At 49.9% G+C, this 24289-nt stretch overlaps 2 protein-coding genes across 2 annotated transcripts; one reads left to right on the plus strand and one right to left on the minus strand.

Annotated features, from left to right (window-relative positions):
- Positions 1-6170: 6170 nt before the first annotated feature.
- CCDC87 (coiled-coil domain containing 87) lies at positions 6171-9064 on the minus strand. Its single transcript, XM_003273909.4, has one exon. The coding sequence runs from the start codon at positions 8997-8999 to the stop codon at positions 6453-6455; it is 2547 nt and encodes an 848-aa protein (XP_003273957.1). The 5' UTR covers positions 9000-9064; the 3' UTR covers positions 6171-6452.
- A 74-nt stretch (positions 9065-9138) lies between these two features.
- CCS (copper chaperone for superoxide dismutase) lies at positions 9139-23959 on the plus strand. The gene is made up of 8 exons (XM_003273908.4): positions 9139-9287; positions 9628-9700; positions 17111-17248; positions 17454-17631; positions 18478-18538; positions 23279-23356; positions 23429-23532; positions 23642-23959. The coding sequence occupies exons 1-8, from the start codon at positions 9249-9251 to the stop codon at positions 23793-23795; spliced, it is 825 nt and encodes a 274-aa protein (XP_003273956.2). The 5' UTR covers positions 9139-9248; the 3' UTR covers positions 23796-23959.
- The last annotated feature ends 330 nt before the right edge of the window (positions 23960-24289 follow it).

A 24289-nucleotide genomic window follows, 5' to 3' on the forward strand; every position in this document is an offset into this window, starting at 1 on the left:
CAGCCTCCCAAGTAGCTGGGACTATAAGCACGCACCACTACACCTGGCTAATTTTTGGGGTTTTTAGTAGAGACAGGGTTTCACCATGTTGGCCATGCTGGTCTCGAACTCCTGACCTCAAGTGATCCACCTGCCTCGGCCTCCCAAAGTGCTAGGTTTACGGGTGTGAACCACCGCATCCACCCTAATTTTTGTATTTTTAGCAGAGATGGAGTTTTGCCATGTTGCCCATGCTGGTCTCAAACTCCTGACCTCAAGTGATCCACCCCACCTCAGCCTCACAAAATGCTGGGATTATGGGCAGGAGTCGTTGTGCCCAGCATACAAAAAAAGTATTTTTTTTTTTTTTGAGGTGGAGTCTCGCTCTGTTGCCCAGGCTGGAGTGCAGTGGCACGATCTCAGCTCACTGCAAGCTCTGCCTCCCGGGTTCACGCCATTCTCCTGCCTCAGCCTCCCGAGTAGCTGGGACTACAGGTGCCCGCCACCACACCTGACTAATTTTTTGTATTTTTAGTAGAGATGGGGTTTCACTGTGTTAACCAGGATGGTCTTGATCTCCTGACCTCGTGATCCACCTGCCTTGGCCTCCCAAAGTGCTGGGATTACAGGTGTGAGCCACCACACCCAGCCCAAAAAAATTTTCTTAAAGAAAATGGAAAAATTATAAATTGTCTCTCTCTCTCTGTTTTTGCCATATCTGTGGAGTCCTGATGTTAGAAATGCTTCCTCCCCAGTGCCACAAAGAAATAGCACTTGAACATAAACTTAATTTTCTCAGCAAGGCCATTTTTGCTTCCTGCAGAAAGGGTATACTCACCAGCAGTTTTGCCACGAGAGTGCACTGAACAAAGGAGACTGGGTTGTTTATAACCTGATGGGTCCTCCCTACTGCTGTGTCCAGTTTCCACTGGCTAGAAGGGGACCTCACATTCTATATTTGTCCCGACTGGCTAGCAACTTAGAACTTTCAAAAAGAGGCAAAGGCAGAGAACAAAGGAAGGAGGAAGTAACTTGTGGAATGCTGAGAAAGGTAAAAACACCTCCAAATAAGGAGGAGGAACAGGCTATGACCTAATGCTTGCTTGGACCAGTATAAGCATGCCAGGGCAAGTATTTAGGCTAAATTGTGGGAGCTAAGAACACAAAGCACACTGATTTTTTTTATTACAGCTAGCAGATATCTAAGAATGTTAGCACAGATACTTGAATACATTTTGCTTCTAAGAGAAGTTACTATTTATTCCTAATTAGACAGGGAGGAAAATCTCTTTGAAGAGGAATCTCTACTTTACTTTTTACACTGATAAAATCAGTAAGCAACAAGAAATGAGTCCCAGGTAGGGGAGAACAATTGTTCCAAGAGACAGTTAATCACAGACAAGTCACTGGCACAACTTCTGTTCCCCAATACCTCACTTGGCATGTAGCCCCTCCAGGACGACCCTGTAAAACTTCCCTCCAGCCCCTGCCTCTTTGCAGACAGCCCCTTCTCTGCTGTGCTGCCCATTGCTTCCTTGCAATGTACTTTCCCTCTGATAAATCTGCCTTTCTTTCCCCATGATTGTCTTGGTAAATTCTTTTACTGCCTACAACACTGGTTCCAGCCAGTCGCATCTGCAACATATTTCTCTCTGTCTCTCCCTCTCTTTTTTTCTTTTTTTGTAGAGATACAGACAGAGACTCCGTCTCCTTTTTTTTTTTTTTTTTTTTTTGAGACAGAGTCTTGCTCTGTTGCCAGGCTGGAGTGCAATGGCACGATCTCGGCTCACTGCAAGTTCTGCCTCCCGGGTTCATGCCATTCTCCTGCCTCAGCCTCCCAAGTAGCTGGGACTACAGGCACCCGCAAGCCTGGCTAATTTTTTGTATTTTTAGTAGAGACAGGGTTTCACCATGTTAGCCAGGATGGTCTCGATTTGGGATCCACCCGCCTTGGCCTCCCAAAGTGCTGAGATTACAGGCATGAGCCACTGCGCCCGGCCTCCGTCTCCATTTTAAAAAATAATAATAATAATAATAATTTTTTAAAATCTCAAGGGCTGAGCACAACGGTCCATGCCTGTAATCCCAGCACTTTTGGGAGGCGGGTGGATTACTTGAGCTTAGGAGTTCAAGACCAGTCTGGGCAACATGGTGAAACCCCATCTCTACTAATAATACAAAAATTAGTCAGGCATGGTGGGACATGTCTGTAATCCCAGCAACTGAGGGGTCTGAGGCACAAGAATCACTTGAACCCAGGAGGTGGAGATTGCAGTGCACTGAGATCATGCCATTGCACTCCAGCCTGGCTGACAGAGTACAACTCTGTCTCAGAAACAAACAAGAAAAATATTTTAAAAAAGAAATCTCACCAGGGACGGTGGCTCACACCTGTAATCCCAGCACTTTGGGAGGCTGAGGTGGGCAGATTGCCTGAGGTCGGGAGTTGGAGACCAGCTTGATCAACATAGAGAAACCCCGTCTTTACTAAAAAAATACAAAATTAGCCAGGAGTGGTGGCGCATGCTTGTAATCCCAGCTACTCAGGAGGTTGAGGCAGGAGAATCGCCTGAACCTAGGAGGCAGAGGTTTCAGTGAGCCAAGATTGTGCCATTGCACTCCGGCCTGGGCGACAAGAGCAAAACTCCATCTCAAAAATAAATAAATAAATAGTAGAAATTGGGTGACTCCAAAGCCTGTGTCTTTCTGCTACCATGGGGATAAGGGGGAACAAGGCACCAGGAGGTCCTTTTTTGAGACAAAATCTTGCTCTGTCGCCCAGGCTGGAGTGCAGTGGCGCGATCTCGGCTCACTGCAACCTCTGCCTCCCGGGTTCAAGCAATTCTCCTGCCTCAGCCTCCTGAATAGCTAGGATTACAGATGTGCGCCACCATGCCCAGCTAATTTTTGTATTTTTAGTAGAGATGGTCTTGCCCAGGCTGGTCTTGAACTCCTGACCTCTGGTGATCCACCTGCCTCGGCCTCAAAAAGTGCCGGGATTACAGGTGTGAGCCACTGCGCCAGGCCAGGAGGTCCTTTTTGACATTGGTTTCATCTCATCTTCTGCCATGGCCCTGTGCTCACTGCCTATTCATAGAGCCCCACTGCCCCACTTTGCCCCAACCATTAAAGTCTTCTGTCCTGTAGACTCCTAACTGTTGTCAGCTTTTAACCATGAACTCAGCTGAGAGACTAGGCCACTGGCCTGGGAGGAAAGAAAAAGAAAAAACAAATTGGGCAACTGCTATGTGCTGAGCTGCCCAATCACTGTGCCCAGCAGGGGGGTTCCCATATCTCCTCTCATTAATGCCCACAAAGACCCCCGAAATCTACTGGCTCATGCCCAGGCTGGTCTCCAACTCCTGAGCTCAAGTGACCTGCCCACCTTAGCCTCCCAAAGTGGTAGGATTATAGGCGTGAGCCACTGCGCCCAGCCACCACAATCAATTTTAGAATATTCTTGTCACCCGTAAAATAAACCCCATACCTGTTAGCAGTCACTCTCATTTCCCCCAACCTCCCCGGGCCCCTGGTAACCATTAATCTAATTTTTATTTCTATGAATTTGCCTATTCTGGATATTTCATATAAATGGAATCATCCAATATGTGATCTTTTGTGTCTGACGTCTTTCATTCAGCATGATTTTTTTTTGTTTTTGTTTTGTTTTGTTTTGTTTTGTTTGAGATGGAGTCTTGCTGTGTTGTCCAGGCTGGAGTGCAGTGGTGCAATCTCTGCTCACTGCAACCCCTGCCTCCCAGGTTCAAGGGATCCTCCTGCCTTAGCCTTCTAAGTAGCTGGGACAGGCGTGCACCACCACACCCAGATAATTTTTGTATTTTTGGTAGAGATGGGGTTTCACCATGTGGACCAGGCTGGTCTCAAACTCCTGACATCAGGTGATCTGCCAGCCTCAGCCTCCCAAAGTGCTGGGATTACAGCTGTGAGCCACCGCACCTGGCCTCCATGTTGTCCTTTTTATTATAAGTATTGCTATCCTAGTGTGTGTGCAGTGGTATCTTATTGTGGTTTTGATTTGCATGTCTTTAGTAAATATGATATTGGGCATCTTTTTATGTGTTTATTGGCCATTTGTATATCTTCTTTGGAGAAATGTCTATTCAAATCCTTCACCAATGTAAAAACTGAGTTATTTGCCTTTCTTAATTGTTAAGATTTATATATTCTAGATACGATTCCCTTATCAGGTTTATGATCACAGATATTTTCTCCTATTCTGTGTCTTTCACTTGCTTGATGGTGTCCACGGAAGCATAAGTTTTACACTTTGATCTATCACTTATTAACTGTAAGACCTGAGCAGGCCTGATGCAGTGGCTCACACCTGTAATCCCAGCACTTTGGGAGGGCAAAGTGGGACGACGGCTTGAGCTCAAGAGTTCCAGGCTGCAGAGAGCTATGATTGCACCACTGCATTCCAGCCTGGATGACAGAGAAGGACCTGGTCTCTAGGATTTTGAGTAAATTGCTCTGCTTCTCTGAGCATTTCTCACCTGTGAAGTGAGCATGATGATGTCTTGTAGGTATAGGATAAAACTATAATGAGGTGAGAAACACAAAGCCCAGATCACAGGGCTTGGTTAGGCTCAGGTAGAATCTATACTTAGCCGAGACTCTCATGGGAGGAAGGGAATGTCTCTGAGGCTGCAGGTCATGGGTGATCCACAGGCCTCCCCATGCCTCTTTCCCCCATTATTTCCACTGTATGTGTTTATTGGCTCTGTCTTAACCTACTTCTTGAGGGCAGAGATTTCTCAGCTTTCCTGATTGCTGCTTCTTCAGTGCCTAGCACAGTGCCTCACCTATGGACAATGTACATCAAATATATGATGGATGAATGAATGAATGAAAAGAAAATGAAATCCCCCACCCAAGGCTGCACTCCAGCCTGAGCAACAGAGCAAGACCCTAGCTCAAAAAAAAAAAAAAAAAAAAAAAAAAAAATATATATATATATATATATATATATTTGGGGCCAGGCACGGTGGCTCACGTGTGTAATCCCAGCACTTTGGGAGGCCAAGGTGGGTGGACCATGAGGTCAGGAGGTCAAGACCATCCTGGCTAACACAGTGAAACCCCGTCTCTACTAAAAATACAAAAACTTAGCTTACCGGGATGGTGGGCGCCTGTAGTCCCAGCTATTCAGGAGGCTGAGGCAGGAGAACGGCATGAACCCGGGAGTCGGAACTTGCAGTAAGCCGAGATTGCGCCACTGTACTCCAGCCTGGGAGACAGAGCGAGACTCCCTCTCAAAGAAAAAAAAAAAGTATATATATATATACACACATATATATATACACACATATATATACACACACATATATATACACACACATGTATATACACGTGTGTGTGTGTGTGTGTGTGTATATATATATATATATTTTTTAAAGAAACTCAAAAAATTAGCCAGGTGCAGTGGTAAGCAGCTGTAGTCCCAGCTACTTAGGAGGCTGAGGCAGGAGGATTGCTTGAGCCTGAGTTCAAGCTGCAGTGAGCTATGATCAGGCCACTGCACTCCAGCTTGGGCAACAAAGCAAGACCCCATCTCTAAAATTGAAAAAAAAAAAAAAAATCCAGGGGCTGTGGCTCATAGCTGTAATCCCAGCACTTTTGGAGGCTGAGGCAGGTGGATCACCTGAGCTCAGGAGTTTGAGATCAGCCTGGCCAACATGGTGAAACCCCGTCTCTACTAAAAATACAAAAATGAGCCAGGCGTGGTGGCAGGCACCTGTAATCCCAGCTACTCAGGAGGCTGAGGCAGGAGAATCGCTTGAACCAGGGAGGCAGAGGTTGCAGTGAGCTGAGATCGCACCACTGTACTCCAGCCTGGGCAACAGACTGAGACTCTGTCTCAAAAAATAAATAAATAAAAATTAAATTAAATTTAAAAATTGTTAACACTTATCCCCACAGCATAAAACAGATATTGGAGGTGGGTATGGGAAGGCTTACTTTTCAGGACACATTCTGGTATACTTTGTACCATGTGCATGTAACTGGTAAAAATTTAATTAATTTTCATCTTCCAAATAGTGTTTGAGAACTAAAAGAGGTGACAATTTAATGTAGTGTGATAGGAATGCTAAAGTGAGTTGTTCCAAAGATCAACTTTGCCTCTGACTTTTCCCACTACAATTAACTCCAAGGTCTCAGTTCTTTTGATATAGGAGATTTGGGTTGTATTTTGCAAGGCTTGACATAATGTGACTACTAGGCTTGGGGATTCTTTTATGAGAATTTCACTAAGAAAACAATAGTTTTAGTCTCAATCCCTTCATAGTTGGAAGCATAATGTTCCTGAACCCTCCACTCCCAGATATAGACAAATATTTCTTCTTCCAAAGCAGTAAAGAGGTCTAGATGAGCTGCTGGCCATTTAGGGGTGAGGGAGGCATTTGAAGGCACTGGGCCTGGTCAAGGCATAATAGGGGTATTCCCAGGAGCTACTAAAGGCTGGCTGCTGAGCTCCTGAACAGGGTTGACTGGTGGGGATCCTTCAGGGCTGAGACCAGGTGGCGAACCCGCCGCTGCTGTTGCAGCCAATAGAGCATCTCCACTTTGTCGCTCTTCATCTTGTCCAGGTAGCGCCGCCCCTTGAAGATCACTGGCTCGCCAAAGATTAACTCTATCTCCTCCAGGAGGGAAGCCAAAGAAGACTCCATTAAGTTGAGCTTCCTGTGGAGATAGCTTCGGATCTGATTCTCCTCCAGGAAGTGACTGGAGCTCAAGTTGGTCTTTTTGAAGAAGCGGTTGGGATTGGAAGCTTGTCCCTCAAACCACTCTAGTCTTGCCAGCAACGCCTCCCGCAGCTGAATGGGCTTCCGGGCCCGCTCCCAGGCATTCACCAATGAAGGCAGCTGCCTCAGGCGGGCTTTGGAGCTATATTTAATGGCCATGTCCACCTGGTCCTTGTTGGGGACCTCAAGCGTGGACCACAGTTGTTCCAGACGCTTCTGCAGGCTCAGAATTTTGTGGGGTTCTCCCAGGCGGGGTGTCTTCCCAGCTCCTAGCCTGTGCTCTAGCACAGTGTTCCAATCCCACTCTCCTGGCACAAAGTCTGGTTCTTCATCTTCTAGCAATGGGGGAGGGTGCTGAATCTCTAGGGACTCTCTGACAGGGGCCACAATCTCCACAGGAACCTCTTCTTCATGCATTTGAAAGATGACATGAAGGAAATCTGTTTCATGGTTGGTGAGGTACTTGAAGTAGTCATCCACAGACAAGGTGGTTTTCCATGAGTTTATCAAGGAGGCCTTGTTTGACCACTTCTCCCAGCTTTTGGTAGCTTGGAGTGATGGGAGGGAGGGCATCTTCTCAGTATTGGACTGTAAAGTGTTTGCTCTCTGGGAGTAAAGTCCAACCAGCTCAGGGTTGATGATTTGAGACTGTTTTTCTTGATGTAGAAAGGCTGAGGACAGGAAGGCCGACCAGTCTTTATCTGCTGCAGGCTCAACTAGGGGCCCTTGATCAAAATGTAAGTGGTCTGAAGAGACATGGCTCATCAACTCCTTGTAGATCTCCCTGGTAGTACTGCCAACAAAGTTATCAACATCCATTTTTTCAATGGCTTTGGGATCCAGTTCACCAGCCAGATGGTTATACAGGGCTCTGGCCCCCTCAATGTGGAAAGAGTCTAAGAAGTTTCTATCTGAGACCTGTACGGCAGCCGCCTGGACCACGACCTCATTTCTAAGCTTCAAAGTAATGGTCACTAGCTGTGGGTGAAGTGGAAAGGATTTGGGGGGCTGGGGGTCCCACTGCCCAGAGGCTTCTTCCTCCTGGAGGTTCCTCAACATCTTCTCCAGCTCCTCCAGGTGATGCCCTGCAGCTGGGTGACGGGTCACAACCCCCAGGAGAGGAGGCAGGCCTGAGTCCAGTGGTGGGTAGTGAGTCCCCTCCAACTTCATCTTCTTTATCAACTGCTTCAGATCCTCAGCCACGATGTGTCCAGTCAGCTCTGGTTTGCTCTCTGTAGCCAAGACCAGCGGGGTTAATGGGCGAGATGGGAGTGGAGGAAGGCCCAACTCATCTGCCAGCCTCCAGCCCTCACGCAGGGAGGGCATGGATTGGCCTCTCCGGAACTCAGAGTAGAAAGGCGAGGGGGAAGCCCTGCTGGTGGGAGCCACAGGATAGCTGGGCAGCGACACCATCTGTGAGGAACTGATGTCGATTTCTCTCTTCTTTCCTATGGAGGGCAGCCAGTGGAGAGGCTTTTTCCTCTTCAACCGAGGGATGGACTTCAATTCCTTCACTGGATCCATCCTTCCTGGCTCATTGAGAAACTCTGGTGGACGGCTGAGTTGGATGAGGTAGTTCAGGTTGAGGTTAGAGCACTGCACTTGGGCGAAGCCAGTGCTGTGAGGCCAGGGGATAGGGCACAGTTTGAACGTCCCAGCGGGGCAGACAGGGCGCAGCTTGTCCACATTTCCAGAGGCCTGCTCTGCCCTCAGCAGGGCCTGGAAGTCAGCGAGCAGGCCACGGTAGACGTCGGGACTAGTAAGGAAGAGTGTGCAGTCCCTGGCGAGGCTGGCGGCCAACCGGGTGAGGGTGGCTGATTCAGTGAAGACCCCCCTGGGGGTCGACATGGTCACCAGCAGGTGCAGGTAGCGCAAGAAGAGCTGCTCGCTGCTCAGCAGCACGTAGGCCTCGAGCCGCTTCCGCAGCTTCTGGTTGTTTTTGTGGCTCAGACTAAGTTCGGCGGGTGGCTCCCGCCAGCTGCACTTCAGCTCGTCCAGGATGACCTTGATAAGACGTAGTCGGGCCTCAGGAGGCACTCGCGCTGCTATCCCGCTGCTGGCCAGCAGCTTGGCTACCTGGCTGCACAGCGACGCCACCGTCAGCTTCGCGAGAGGGAAGGACTGCAGAATCCGGCCCTCCTGCGGGGGGCGCTTCTGAGGCTCTGGGGACGTCGCCCTAGTGGGGAAGAGCGACAGCGGACGCAGCAGCCGGTGGTAAAACCGCTGGAGCTCAGGCTCGGGCTTCGGGGGCTCCATCTTAGAGCCGGCGGCTGCCACCGTCTGGGAACAGAAAGCCGAGTGGTTACTAAGGCAACCAGGAGCCCGACGGCCTGAGTGCGCCTGCGCGGCTGCCACCCGGTGGCTGACGGGGCAGGGCCTTGCGGGCTCACGCACTAGGAGGAGGAGTTAAGGGTGGCATTAGAGGCTTAGTCCTCGCGACGCTGCGCTGGTTGGCCCTGCTGCGCCGGAGGAGTTCTGCGTCTCTGGCTGGTGACTGGGTCCAGAATGGCTTCGGACTTGGGGAACCAGGGGACCCTCTGCACGGTGAGGGTCGAGGCTTCGTGTGGAGCCTCGCCGGGCAGACAGCCTCGGCCCCTGGGGTGATCGTTACCTTGGGAAGAGGGGAAGGAGTGGGCGCTTGGGTTGGGGCCTGGGGCCACGGATGAAACTAGGGTGCGAGGGTAGCAGGGGCCCTGCGTGAGTGTTGGGGGGTGACTCCCATGGTCCTGGAATGGTCATGAGTGATCATAAAGAAGGTGCTTGAAGAGGGGTTACGTGGGGCTTGTTCCCAGACCCTTGCAGTGGTCATAGGGTAGGTGGTGAAACAAAGTTATACCAAGGCACTTCCCCAGCGATCATCGGTTGGTCCCTGCCGCCCTTGCAGTTGGAGTTCGCGGTGCAGATGACCTGTCAGAGCTGTGTGGACGCGGTGCGCAAGTCCCTGCAAGGGGTGGCAGGTAAGAACAGGGTAAACTTTTCTGTAGGCAGTCCGGAGACCTCTGGGAGGGACCAGGCAAATCTATTAGGCGAACCCTACTCCCATTTTACAGATGCAGAAACTGAACCCCAGAGAGTGGAAGGAATGTTCTCAGAATTAACACACAGACCTGGAGGCAGAGCCTAGAGTACAGCTGTCCAGCTTGCCCTGACAGATTCTAACTGCCTGTCTTGTTGTCCTGAACCTCAGGTGCCCCAGAGACTGAGGAGCTAGGCTGACGGAGTTCCTTGGAAAACAAGCAGTTTTTGCTTGGGAAACAACATAATCTTGACAAAGCAAACAGCAGCGCTGGCCCTATACCATCCTGGGTAGCTTCTCGTTCTTAAAAGGCCAGGGCCGGGCGCGGTGGCTCATGCCTGTAATCCCAGCACTTTGGGAGGCCGAGGTGGGTGGCTCACAAGGTCAGGAGATCGAGACCATCCTGGCTAACACAGTGAAACTCCGCCTCTACTAAAAAATACAAAAAATTAGCTGGGCGTGGTGGTGGGCGCCTGTAGTCCCAGCTACTTAGGAGGCCGAGGCAGGAGAATGGTGTGAACCCGGGAGGCGGAGCTTGCAGTGAGTGGAGATAGTGCCATTGCACTCTAGCCTGGGCAACAGAGCGAGACTCCGTCTCAAAAAAATAATAATAATAAATAAAAGGCCAGCTGGTCTGGAGGTGACCTGGTACAATGAGAAAGATCTGGAAAGGTAGAGCCACCAGCATGGCTCTGGGAACTGGCTTCCTTTGATTCTGTTAGGTGTTCATCCAGGCCAGGCTCGGTGGCTCACGCCTGTAATCCCAACACTTTGGGACACCGAAGTGGGTGGATTGCTCAAGTCCAGGAGTTTGAGAGCAGCCTGAGCAACATGGCGAAAACCCTTCTCTATAAAATATACAAAAATTAGCTGGGCATCATGGTGCGTGCCTGTAGTCCCAGCTACTGGGGAGGCCGAGGCAGAAGGATTGCTTGAGCCCAGGAGGTGGAGGCTGCAGTGAGTTGGATCGCTCCACTGCACTCCAGGCCGGGTGACAGAGTGAGACCCTGTCTCAAAAAAGAAAAAAAAGGTTCACCCAGTCATTCGGCAGGTATGGACCAGACACTGGGGCTTTTTAGGGAGAAGAGTTCACATGGGTATCAGGCACATCCCCTGCACTCAGGTGGAAATGAGCATGCAAGCGTTGCCTGGATGGCATTCACAGAATGCTTCGTGGAAAGAGCAATGGTGAGAGGGAATGAGATGAGATGGCTTCTGAAGCTGGGACCCTGGTAGTGGTGGACTCTGCAAAGTGATTAGGGGTATGAGCTCTAGAGTTCAAACCCCCTCTTTGCCACTTAATGGCACTAAGACTTCATGCATGTTACTCTTTGTGTCTCTGTTTCTTCCGTGTTAAATGGGGGATGATAATAGAAGCTACTCTGGAGGATTGTCCTGAAGAGTAACCGAGTTAATACAAAAAAAGCATTTAGAAAAGTCTTTGGCATGTAGTAACAGCCCAGTAAATCCTAGGGGATTATGAGAGGAAGGGCTTATAGGTGGTGATCTGGATGGAAGGAGAATGGAGGGGACAATGTTGAAGCTGGGTTTGCTTAGACTATGTGTTTTGGGTGGTGAGTGAGCCCTCCACTTCCTGTACAACTTGCTTGCCAGGAGAGCAGACAGCTGGCCTTTCTCTTGGACCCAGAGCAGTTTTCAGCCCTCAGCATGTTTCTTAGGCACCAGATAAAGACTTCTGGTGACTCTGTGTTTTCTGGTCCAGCTTGGCTTTCTCATGGGGCCAGGCAGGGAAGTTGTAGTTTTCTAGAATGCACACACACAGAGAAAGAGAGTTGCCATCTCAATTCTCTTTCTCTTGCCTGGGGGAAGGCCTTTTCAGGAGGTAAGCAGGAGGAGCCCCCAGCCCAAGGCTCACCCTCTTGAATCTCTATCACTTGCCCTGGTGTTCTCTGTGGCCTTCTGTTTTCTCTCTCACTGGGCTCTGAGCCAACCAAGGGTGGGTCTGGCTACATTCCAAGGTCTACCAGTCTTAACTCAAGGAGCAAACTGAATGGCTGCTTAGCTAAGGTACCAGCCTCCCTCTTGGTTTAGACTCAGTCAAGAATTCAGGAGGTGCATAGTGACAAGGAGCTTCCCACTTCAGGAGCAGAGAATCAGCTCTTCTCTGGAGACCTGAGGGTCTGGGAACTCTCCTATGCTGAGGCCTGTCATCAGGACATCTTATCTGCTATGTGTCCAAAACATATTTAGGCCTCCACACTGCTCCAGGCCACGCCACCTCTCCCTAGCATGTGTAAGAACCTCATCCTTTGATGGGTTCCCCATTGCTTCTGTTGCCCCCTCTAATAGCTTTTGCACATAAAAGCCAGGGTCTTGTTCTGCTCTGTTGCCCAGGCTGGAGTGCAGTGGCACCATCTCAGCTCACTGCAACCCCCACCTCCCAGTTCATTGGATTCTCCCACCTCAGCCTCCTGAGTAGCTGGGATTACAGGTGTGCACCACCATGCCTGGCTAATTTTTGTACTTTTACTAAAGATGGAGTTTTGCCACGTTGGCAAGGCTGGTATCGAACTCCTGGCCTCATGTGATCCACCTGCCTCAACCTCCCAAAGTGCTGGGATTATAGGTGTGCGCCACCACGCCTGGCCATCTGACAACTGACTTTTTTTTTTTTTTTTGAGACAGAATCTTGCTCTGTTGCCCAGGCTAGAGTGCAGTGGCGCGATCTCGGCTCACTGCAAGCTCCGCCTCCCAGGTTCATGCCGTTCTCCTGCTTCAGCCTCCTGAGTAGCTGGGACTACAGGCGCCCACCACCACACCCGGCTAACTTTTTTGTATTTTTAGTAGAGATGGGGTTTCACCGTGTTAGCCAGGATGGTCTTGATCTCCTGACCTTGTGATCTGCCCACCTCAGCCTCCCAAAGTGCTGGGATTACAGGCGTGAGCCACCGCGCCCGGCCGACAACTGACTTTTGAACTTGACCCTTGTGGACCTCACAGAGCTACTGCCCTCACAGAGCTGGTGGCCTAGGAGTGAAACAGAGGATTGTAGTCAGTGCAATGTGAATTACAGGAGGGGGAGTGTGAGCTGCTACAGGACCACAAGGGGTGTGGTCCTAACCCAGCTTGGAGCCTAGGGGCTGCTTCCTAGGGTGAGTACAATATCTGGGTTAAGTGCTGGGGCTCTGGAGGTAGGCTGCATGGTCAGAGGTCCAGTTGTACAACTTATTACGTTGTGACTTTGAGCAAGTTTCTTCATCTTTCTATGCCTCAGTTTTCTCATCTGCAAAATGGGGATCATTGTACCTAACTTAGAGGCTTAGTAGGAGTACCAAATATGTTAAGACAGGTAAAACACAGGATTTGCTCACCGTCCATGCCCAGTAAGTGTTAGCTCTACTAATGAGGCAATAGTCCCTGCCTTTTATGTGTGTAATAGCTTTATTAAGATATAATTCGGCCAGGCACAGTGGCTCACACCTGTAATTCCAGCACTTTGGGAGGCTAAGGCAGGCAGATCACAAGGTGAGGAGATCGAGACCATTCTGGCTAACACGGTGAAACCCTGTCTCTACTAAAAACACAAAAAATTAGCTGGGCGTGATGGTGGGCACCTGTAGTCCCAGCTACTTGGGAGGCTGAGGCAGGAGAATGGCTAGAACCCGGGAGGTGGAGCTTGCAGTGAGCCGAGATTTCGCCACTGCACTCCAGCCTGGGCGACAGGGCAAGACTCCATCTCAAATAAAAAAAAAAAAAGACCGGGTGTGGTGGCTCATGCCTGTATTCCCAGCACTTTGGGAGGCCAAGGCGGGCAGATCACAAGGTCAGGAGATTGAGACCACCCTGGCTAACACGGTAAAACCCCGTCTTTACTAAAATTACAAAAATTTAGCCGGGCTTGGTGGCGAGTGCCTGTAGTCCCTGCTACTCGGGAGGCTGAGGCAGGAGAATGGCGTGAACCCGGGAGGTCGAGCTTGCAGTGGCCCAGATAGCGCCACTGCACTGCAGCCTGGGCAACAGAGCGAGACTCTGTCTCAAAAAAAAAAAAAAAAGATATAATTCATAGGCTGGGCAGCTAGGCACAGTGGCTCACGCCTGTAATTCCAGCACTTTGGGAGGCTTGCTTGAACCCAGGAGGCAGAGGTTGCAGTGAGCCAAGATCGTGCCACTGCTCTCCAGCCTAGGTGACAAAGCGAGACTCCATCTCGAAAATAAAAAAAGATATAATTCATGTACTATAAAAATCACCCATTTAGGCCAGGCGCAGCGGCTCATGCCTGTAGTCCCAACAGTTTGGGAGGCTGAGGTTGCGGTGAGCCGAGATTGTGCCATTACACTTCAGCCTGGGTGACAGAGCGAGACTCTGTCTCAAAAAAAAAAAGAAAAAAAAATCACCCATTTAAAGGATACAGTTCATCTGTTTGTAGTATTTTCAGAGTTGTGCAACCATCTCTCCACTGTCAGTTTTACATTTTTTTTTTTTTTTGAGACGGAGTCTTGCTCTGTCACCCAGGCTGGAGTGCAGTGGCGCAATCTCGGCTCACTGCAAGCTCCGCCTCCCGGGTTCACGCCATTCTCCTGCCTCAGCCTCCGAATAGCTGGGACTACAGGTGGCCGCCACCACGCCCGGCTAATTTTTTGTATTTTTAGTAGAGATGGGGTTTAACCGTGGTCTTGATCTCCTGACCTCGTGATCCGCCCGCCTCGGCCTCCCAAAGTGCTGGGATTACAAGCGTGAGCCACCGCACCCGGCCCAGTTTTACATTTTTATCACTTCATAAAGAAATCCTAGGCCACAGCCAGGCGTGATGGCTCATGCCTGTAATCTCAGTACTTTGGGAGACTGAGGCAGGCAGACGACCTGAGGTCAGGAGTTCGAGAGCAGCCTGGCCAACATAGTGAAACGCCATGTCTATTAAAAGAAAAAAATACAAAAAAATTAGCTGGGCATGGTGGTGGTGTGTGCCTGTAGTCCCTGCTACTTGGGAGGCTGAGGCAGGAGAATCGCTTGAACCCGGGAGGTGGAGGTTTCAGCAAGCTGAGATTGTGCCACTGCACTTCAGCCTGGGTGACAGAGCGAGACTCCATCTCAAAAAAATAAAAAAATAAATTAAAAAAAATAGAGACAGAAAATAGATTGGTGGCAGGGGTGGGAGAATAGGAGGGTGATAGCTAAGGGATATAGGATTTCTTTTCCTTTTATTTTATTTTAGAGACGGAGTCTCACTGTTTCACCTGGGGTGGAGTGCAGTGGTGCAATCTCGGCTTACGCAAACTCCGCCTCCTGGGTTCAAGCAGTTCTTGTGCCTCAGCCTCCCGAGTAGCTGGGACTACAGGTGCGCACCCCCATGTCTGGCAAATTTTTATATTTTTGGTAGAGACAGGGTTTCACCATGTTGGCCAGGCTGGTCTCAAACTCCTGACCTCAGGTGATCCACCCATCTCACCCTCACAAACTGCTGGGATTACAGGCTTGAGCCACCACACCCGGCCTATTTTATTATTTTTGTTTGTTTGTTTTATTCCGTATCAGAGTCTTGCTCTGTTGCCCAGGCTGGAATGCATTGGCATGGTGGCTCACGCCTGTAATCCTAGCACTGTGGGAGGCTGAGGTGGGTAGATTACCTGAGGCCAGGGGTTCGAGACCAGCCTGGCCAACATGGTGAAACCCCATCTCTACTAAAAATATAAAAATTAGCCGGGCATGGTGGTGCATGCCTGTAGTCCCAGCTACTTGGAAGGCTGAGGCAGGAGAATTGCTTGAATCTGGCAGGTGGAGGTTGCAGTGAGCCAAGATCGTGCCACTGCACTCCAGCCTGAGCAACAGAGAGAGACTCTGTTTCAAAAAAAAAAAAATTTTTTTTTAAGCTGTCTCCTACAGGAAGAATATTTTCTGTCTGTGGATTTGCCTACTCTAGACATCTAATATACATAGCATTATATATGTGGCTTTGTGACTGGCTTTCATGTAGCATAATGTTTCAAGGTCCGTCCATGTTGTAGCATGTATCAGCACTTTGTTCCTGAATAGTATTCCATTGTATGGATACCATATTTTATCTGTTCATTAGTTGATGGGCATTTGGGTTATTTTTATCTTTTGGCTATTGTGAATAATGCCACTATGGATAGCCCACTTAAAAAAAAATACTGCTTTACATCCTCTCCAGCACCTGTTGTTTCCTGATTTTTTAATGATGGCCATTCTAACTGGTGTGAGATGGTATCTCACTGTGGTTTTGATTTGCATTTCTCTGATGGCCAGTGATGATGAGCATTTCTTCATGTGTTTTCTGGCTGCATAAATGTCTTCTTTTGAGAAGTGTCTGTTCATGTCCTCTGCCCACTTTTTGATGGGGTTGTTTTTTTCTTGTAAATTTGTTTGAGTTCATTGTAGATTCTGGATATTAGCCCTTTGTCAGATGAGAGGATGTGGAGAAATAGGAACACTTTTACACTGTTGGTGGGACTGTAAACTAGTTCAACCATTGTGGAAGTCAGTGTGGCGATTCCTCAGGGATCTCGAACTAGAAATACCATTTGGCCCAGCCATCCCATTACTGGGTATATACCCAAAGGACTATAAATCATGCTGCTATAAAGACACATGCACACGTATGTTTATTGCGGCACTATTCACAATAGCAAAGAGTTGGAACCAACCCAAATGTCCAACAATGATAGACTGGATTAAGAAAATGTGGCACATATACACCATGGAATACTATGCAGCCATAAAAAATGATGAGTTCGTGTCCTTTGTAGGGACATGGATGAAACTGGAAAACATCATTCTCAGTAAACTACCGCAAGGACAAAAAACCAAACACCGCATGTTCTCTCTCATAGGTGGGAATTGAACAATGAGAACTCATGGACACAGGAAGGGGAACATCACACTCCGGGGACTGTTGTGGGGTGGGGGAGGGGGGAGGGACAGCATTAGGAGATACACCTAATGCTAAATGACGAGTTAATGGGTGCAGGAAATCAACATGGCACATGGATACATATGTAACAAACCTGCACATTGTGCACATGTACCCTAAAACCCTAAAGTATAATAAAAAAAAAAAAAAGTAAAAAAACAAAAAAAAGATACTGCTTTAAAAAGAATTATGTATGTTTCCAAAGTTACAAATAATGCCTGGCGTGTATTAGAACTCACAGAAATCCTTGGGCAAGGTGGCATTATCCCCATTTATATGAAAAGAAACAGACTCAGAAGTGAAGAGGCTTACTCAGGGTTACACAGTTACAAAGTAGCTTGCCTCTGGCCATGGGAAGTTTGGTGGAAATGGGGATAGAGAATCGCTGTCTGTTTCTCTGTTCTCTGCTGCCAGCACTGGGTGCCAGCCTCTGTTGCCCTCTTCCCTCTCTCTCCTGCCAGGTGTCCAGGATGTGGAGGTGCACTTGGAGAACCAGATGGTCTTAGTACACACCACTCTGCCCAGCCAGGAGGTGCAGGCTCTCCTGGAAGGCACGGGGCGGCAGGCGGTACTCAAGGGCATGGGCAGCGGCCAGTTGAGTGAGTGACCACTGTGGCCTTGGCCCCTCTGGGAGGGAGGTGGCTCAGAGCTGTTACAAATCTAACCATAGGATTCTTGGGCTCTGGGTTGGAGTGGCTTTGAGGAAGGTGTGAAAATTATGTGAGACTCCCTGCCCTTCCTGAGCTGCTGAAGAGGTGTGCTGGGTGAGGTGGCAAGCCAGCCCAAGTGTCTAATACCTTGCAGAGAATCTGGGGGCAGCAGTGGCCATCCTGGGGGGGCCTGGCACCGTGCAGGGGGTGGTGCGCTTCCTACAGCTGACCCCTGAGCGCTGCCTCATCGAGGGAACTATTGACGGCCTGGAGCCTGGGCTGCATGGACTCCACGTCCATCAGTACGGGGACCTCACAAACAACTGCAACAGGTGAGTTGTCCGAAGTCTCCCCAGTAGCATCCTCAGCTACACATTTTCACACTTGGCCCTAGCCAATACTCTGTGAGGCACATACACACAGGCACAACCTCCAGATGAGGAAACTGAGGCTCACAGAGGTTAAATGACTTGCCAAAGGTCCAGAGCAGGTAAAAGGTAGAGTTGGGATTTGAGTCAAGATCTGACCTTGGCTGGGCACAGTAGCTCACACCTGTAATCCTAGCACTGTGGGAGGCCAAGGTGGGTGGATCACCTGAGGTCAGGGGTTCAAGACCAGCCTGGCCAACATGGTGAAACCCCATCTCTACTAACAATACGAAAAAAAAAATTAGCTGGGCACAGTGGCACGTGCCCGTAATCCCAGCTACTGGGGAGGCCCATAATCTCCTGAGGCAGGAGAATCGCTTGAACTCAGGAGGTGGAGGTTGTGGTGAGCTGAGATTGCACCACGGCACTCCAGCTCAGGGGCGACAGGGCAAAACTCTGTCTCAAGAAAAAAAAAAAATCTGATCTTGAAGATCCTGCTTATAACCACCTTACTGCCTCTGAGATGGAAGGGGACTTCTGGACACAGCAAAGGAAGGGTCCCCATGCCATGGTGTTTGTCATGCTGTGATATAACTAGTTATTTACTCATCTGTGAATCCCCTGAGCCAGAAGCTTATTGAGGACAGGACCCATGTCTGATTCTTCTCAGTGCCCTCTACCCAAAGCCCAGCACGGAGTAGGCCTGTTTGTTGAATGAATGAATGAATGAAGCAAATATAGATAGATGAGAGGGTAGAGCACCTGGCCTGTGAGCTGCTTTCCTGCCCACCTGTTTCCTTTCTTTCTTAGCTGTGGGAACCACTTTAACCCTGATGGAGCATCTCATGGGGGCCCCCAGGACTCTGACCGGGTAAGTGTCTGTCTGGGTTTGGGCTTGGGCTGAGAGAACCCAAAGTCTCAGAGGCAGGGCAGGCAGCTCTTGGGATCTTAACAGCGTGATTCCTTTTTGGTGGAGTCTTTTTCTCTCACTTTATTTTGCTGAGTTTGGAAACATTTGTTGACACTTTCTGTGATCAAGGGGATACAATAGATTACAGCCCCAGTGCCTGACCCAAGGAGCACACAGTCTCTGGGGGAGATTACTGAATTCCATGGTTTCCAGGCAGTGAGATAATCCTTGCAGGAGCCTGCAAGAGGCCCTGGAGCCCACAGTTCATCTGCCTGAGGGGCAGGGGCAGTGGGAGGAAGTGAAATACGGAAGTTGAGGGTTTTACCTAAACTGAAAAGGCTGTCCCTGGCGTTCCCTAACACCCCGGTCCTGGAGTTTCATTTTTCAGCAGAGAATCATTTCCCAATCTTCAGGGAATTGCGTGTTGCCTTAATGATTTTTGCCTTATCTGAGTACTAGTTGTATTGTTAGTTACTCAATCATTTGATTTTTTTATCTTATTTTCTGAGATGGAGTTTTGTTCTTATTGCCCAGGCTAGAGTGCAATGGCGCGATCCCAGCTCATTGCAACCTCCGCCTCCCAAGTTCAAACGATTCTCCTGCCTCAGCCTCCCTAGTAGCTGGGACTACAGGTGCACACCACCACACCCGGCTAATTTTTGTATTTTTAGTAGAGATGGGGTTTCACCAGGTTGGCCAGGCAGTCTTGAACTCCTGACCTCAAATGATCCACCCACCTCAGCCTCCCAAAGTACTGGGATTACAGGCGTGAGCCACTGTGCCCGGCTCTGACTGTGCTATTTTCTATCTTGATGGGTTTGCAACCTTGCGCCACAAAACAAATGAAACCGTGGTATGTGTTGCTTAATGCATGTTACTGATTTTTTGGACTTTTCACAGCTCTGTTACCTATCATGCTTTTCTTCTGTTCCTTTTCCTTTCTCCCCTCCCCTCCCCTCTCCTTTCTGAGATAGGATCTCACTCTATTGCCCATGCTGGAGTGCAGTGCTACAATCATGGCTCACTACAGCCTTGAACTCGTGGGCTCAAGCAATCCTTCTACCTCACCTGATAGCTGGGACCACAAGCATGTACCATTATGCCCAGCTAATTTTTTTTTTTTTTTTTTTGGTGGTAGAAATAGGGTGTCACTATATTCCTCAGGCTGGTCTCAAACTGCTGGGCTTGAGCAGTCCTCCCTCCTCGGCCTCCCAGTGTTAGGATTATGAGCATGAGCCAGCATGCCTGGCCTCTGTCACATTTCTTTTTTTTTTTTCTTTTTCTTTTTTGTATTTTTAGTAGAAACGAGGTTTTGCCATGTTGGCCAGGCTGGTCTTGAAGTCCCAACCTCAAGTGATCCGCCTGCCTTGGCCTCCCAAAGTGCTGGGATGACAGGCGTGAGCCCCTGTGCCCGACCACTCTGTCACATTTCTAATGATCAAAAGTTTTTACTCCCTGTTCTGGGAAACTGGAGAGGCATTTCTATAGAGTCCATTGCACAGTGCCATGCTTATGTTCAGTGATTAGTAATCTGCTGCTGCAAATCAAATGACTCCAAAGTTAGGAGTTTAAAACAACAAACATATACTGTCTCTGGGACAGGAATTTGTGTGTGACTTAGCTGGGTGCCTGCAGCTCAGGGTCTCTCTCGGGGCTGCAGTCATCTCAGGGCCCCACGTGGGGAGAATCTGCTTCCAGGTTTGCTCATGTTGCTGTTGGCAGGCCCCAGGTCCTCCCTGGCTGTTGGCCAGAGACATCAGTTCTTTGCCACGTGGGTCTCTCCCTAGGGCAGCTCACAACACGGCAGTTGGCTTCTCTCAGAGTGAATGAGCGAGAGAGAGAGAGATTGAGATTGAGAGAGGGCGTCCAAGACTCAAGCCACATTCTTTTTGTTACCTAATCTTAGAAGTGACACTAGGTCCAGCCCACACTCAAGGGAGGCTCATCATAGAGGTCATTCGCCTCATGCAGCCTTGAAAGATGACGGGCAGGAAGTAGGCATTGAAGAGGGTAAGAGTGGGATTGGCAAGCCCAGCAAAAGAAACTGCCCAGGCAAAGCCCTCGAGGCATGGAATGGCAGGGAGAGCTTCTGAAGGGCAGGAGACTGCCTTGTGGCCTGTGTTTTCTTCCTGGACCCCAGGTGGGGCAGGGAATCAGAAGGGGCTGGCATCAGCAGCTGTACCTCACCCAATCCCTTAACTTAGACAAGGAAGAACTGAACAGGAGCTGAGCAGCCAAGACCATGGTGACTGGCAAGTTGCTGTTGGGTTTTAGCATCTGCTTTTCCCAGGTGGAAGAGAATTCCATGTGGGAATTTGCATCCAAGCCTGGTTGTCCCTTGCACATCTCCTAACTGATCTCTAAGCTCCCTTCTATTCTCTCCTCACCCTGCTCCAGTCCTTACTTTTCATAGACTGCACTAGAAGGATTGTTCTGAAGCGTGGAGTAACCAGGTCATGCCCCTGCCTGAAACTTGTCTTGGCTCCCAGTGCCTGAGAGTACAAGCTGGGCCTAGCTTCTTGGTGTGGACATTCAATGCCCCACTCCCCCGGCCTATTGCCCCTCCCTGTGTGCTGAGGAAACAGCCTGGAAAGGCTGCCTTTCCCTGAACTCCTGCTGGGTCATGCCTCCAGCCACACTGTCCAGGCTGCCCCCTGCCTTGAGGCCGCTCCTCAAGCCGGGCGCGGTGGCTCACGCCTGCAATCCCAGCACTTTGGGAGGCTGAGGCGAACGGATCACTTGAGGTCAGGAGTTCGAGACCAGGCTGGCCAATATGGTGAAACCCTGTCTCTACTAAAAATACAAAAATTAGGCCAGGTGCAATGGCTCATGCCTGTAATCCCAGCACTTTGGGAGGCTGAGGCAGATGGGTCACTTGAGGTCGGGAGTTTGAGATCAGCCTGACCAACATAGTGAAACTCTGTCTCTATTAAAAATACAAAAGTTGGGCTGGGCGTGGTGGCTCACGCCTGTAATCCCAGCACTTTGGGAGGCCGAGGCGGGCAGATCACAAGGTCAGGAGATTGAGACCATCCTGGCTAACATGGTGAAACCCCATCTCTACTAAAAATACAAAAAATTAGCCAGGTGTGGTGGCGGGCGCCTATAGTCCCAGCTACTCGGGAGGCTGAGGCAGGAGAATAGCGTGAACCTGGGAGGCGGAGCTTGCAGTGAGCCGAGGTCACACCACTGCACTCCAGCCTGGGTGACAGAGCAAGACTGCATCACAAAAAACAAAACAAAACAAAACAAAAGTTAGCCGGGCATGGTGGTGTGCATCTGTAGTCACAGCTACTCGGGAGGCTGAGACAGGAGAATTGCTTGAACCTGGGAGGTGGAGGTTACAGTGAGCCCAGATCGTGCCACTGCACTCCAGCCTGGGCAACAGAGTGAGACTCTGTCTCAATAAATAAATAAATTAATTAATTAATTAAAAGAAATACAAAAACTAGCCAGGCGTAGTGGTGCGTGCCTGTAATCCCAGCTACTCGGGAGGCTGAGGCAGGAGAATTGCTTGAACCCGGGAAGCAGAGATTGCAGTGAGCCGAGATCATGCCATTGCATTCCAGCCTGGGCATCGCAACGAGACTTCATATCAAAACAAAACAAAACAAAACAAGCAAAAAGAACCGCTCTTCAGGGCTCTGTATCCCCTCCCCCTTCTTGATCTTTCTACTGTTCAAGTCTCCAACGCAGGGCGTAACAAAAAGTGCCAGGTGCAGGCAGCAGATATCCCTCTGGAAAACGAGATAAAGCAGAACTGGCGCTTCTTCCTGCCCATCAGTTGGTGGCACAGTGAGATGCCTGGTTACTCAGCAGCAAGGTCATGGGAGCCCACCCGCACTGGCATAGGCACTTGTTTCTGCCCAAAATGTCAGGTTGGGGACAATTTATTTGCACAGATGTGGGTTTCTGTGGCTCACTAGTAAGGCCTTGTCACCCCAAAACACACCAACTGTTGTATTCACCCTGTGTGTCATGACCCCTAGTCTGTTCTATATCTGGACCCCCACCATGTTCTAAGTCCCTTGAGGATGGTGACCTGCATACTCCCTGCCATGTTTGGTAGTGTGTCTGACCTAGGAGGTGCTCATAGGTGTGTTATGACAATTTTTATTACCTTCAAAGGAGAAGGAGGGCAGAGCCAGCTTCTAGGGGCTAGGACAGGCTCTTTGCCCCTTGCATTTCCTTCTGTTCCTGGAATCTGGGAGTCAGGGAAATGACACTGGCTGCCTATGATGGTCAGGGAAGCCAAGCTTGGCCAACTTAAGCCTATGGGAATTGAAGACAGCCAAGGGCCACAGAGCCATCAGGAGGCTGCACAACTGAGCTAACTGGAGGCTGAGAAGCAGAGCTGGGCAATTGCCTCACCGGAAAAACAGTCTGGTCCAATGGGAATGACTGAACAAGCAGGGGAAACTTCCACTGGCTCTTTTCAGTCCACTGTCATCCTGCCCAGGATTTCAGTTCCAGGGAGGGAGTGTTCAGATGGTCCAGGACTTCCTGAACTACTTTCCACTCCCAGATAGGGCCAAGAGGACCTTGCCTGCCCAGTCCTTGGGGGAGCTCAGATCCTACCAGACTGGTACCCACAGGAGGAAATGGGTACTTTAGGGAAGCAGGAAGAGGTATCGGAATCAGGAAGTCAGCTTGGCACCACGTGGCACACATCCCCTATACACACACTGGATCTCATTCCAGCACCGCGGAGACCTGGGCAATGTCCGTGCTGATGCTGACGGCCGCGCCATCTTCAGAATGGAGGATGAGCAGCTGAAGGTAAGGTGGAAAAGAAGGTGGGCACCTTTCCTAACAGGGTCCATCATCTGAGGCTGTCGTCTCCCCTCAAAGGTGTGGGATGTGATTGGCCGCAGCCTGATTATTGATGAGGGAGAAGATGACCTGGGCCGAGGAGGCCATCCCTTATCCAAGATCACAGGGAACTCCGGGGAGAGGTGAGTGGTGTTGGCCCCTGCAGGAGGCTGTGCTCTGCGGATGGTGCATGAGGAACCCAGGGGTGGGGGCCAAACAAGTACCCACCCCTGACCACACATTCTTCTGCAGGTTGGCCTGTGGCATCATTGCACGCTCCGCTGGCCTCTTCCAGAACCCCAAGCAGATCTGCTCTTGCGATGGCCTCACCATCTGGGAGGAGCGAGGCCGGCCCATCGCTGGCAAGGGCCGAAAGGAGTCGGCCCAGCCCCCTGCCCACCTTTGAGCAGGACCTCACCTTGGCTCTGTTGCTGTCCTCCAGGGCGAGCAGTTTCCACTTCCAGAGGGTGCCAGAGGGACTTTGCCTGCCCAGTCTTTGGAGAGCTCAGTACAGGGCAGGAGCTGCTGTGGTGTTCCCTTGGCAAATGAAAGTTTTATTTTCATTTGGGACTTGGTGTTTTGTGCTTGTCTCCGTGCCCCTTATGGGCTTGGTGAACATAGCTCTGCCTCTGCCCTTTGTATCAGGGCCACCCCTTAGCATTGGAGCCAAACAAACCTGAATTCAAACCTACACACACACTGAAGTCCCCATCTTCCTCCTTGGAGCCATAATGAAGAGCCACTGCAGTCAAATTTCTGTTTGTGGCCTGTCCCCACCCCTCGCTGTGGCTGATTGGAACCAAAATGGACACCTGACCCATGGTGGCCCATGCTTTCCCTGAGAAATCAGAGCAGATCCAGCTTTAGTTTTTTCCTGTGGTTGGACCCATGACATTGGAA

This window comes from Nomascus leucogenys, chromosome 4, assembly GCF_006542625.1.
Source record: "Nomascus leucogenys isolate Asia chromosome 4, Asia_NLE_v1, whole genome shotgun sequence".
Lineage (NCBI taxonomy): Eukaryota > Metazoa > Chordata > Mammalia > Primates > Hylobatidae > Nomascus > Nomascus leucogenys.

Bases quoted from the DNA above. Each gene is read 5' to 3' on its own strand.
- CCS (XM_003273908.4), top strand. From the start codon at position 9,249: ATGGCTTCGGACTTGGGGAACCAGGGGACCCTCTGCACG. The intron at 9,701-17,110 runs GTAAGAACAGGG...CTCTCCTGCCAG, and splicing joins GTCCCTGCAAGGGGTGGCAG to GTGTCCAGGATGTGGAGGTG. The intron at 23,357-23,428 runs GTAAGGTGGAAA...CTCCCCTCAAAG, and splicing joins TGGAGGATGAGCAGCTGAAG to GTGTGGGATGTGATTGGCCG.
- CCDC87 (XM_003273909.4), bottom strand. From the start codon at position 8,999: ATGGAGCCCCCGAAGCCCGAGCCTGAGCTCCAGCGGTTTTACCACCGG.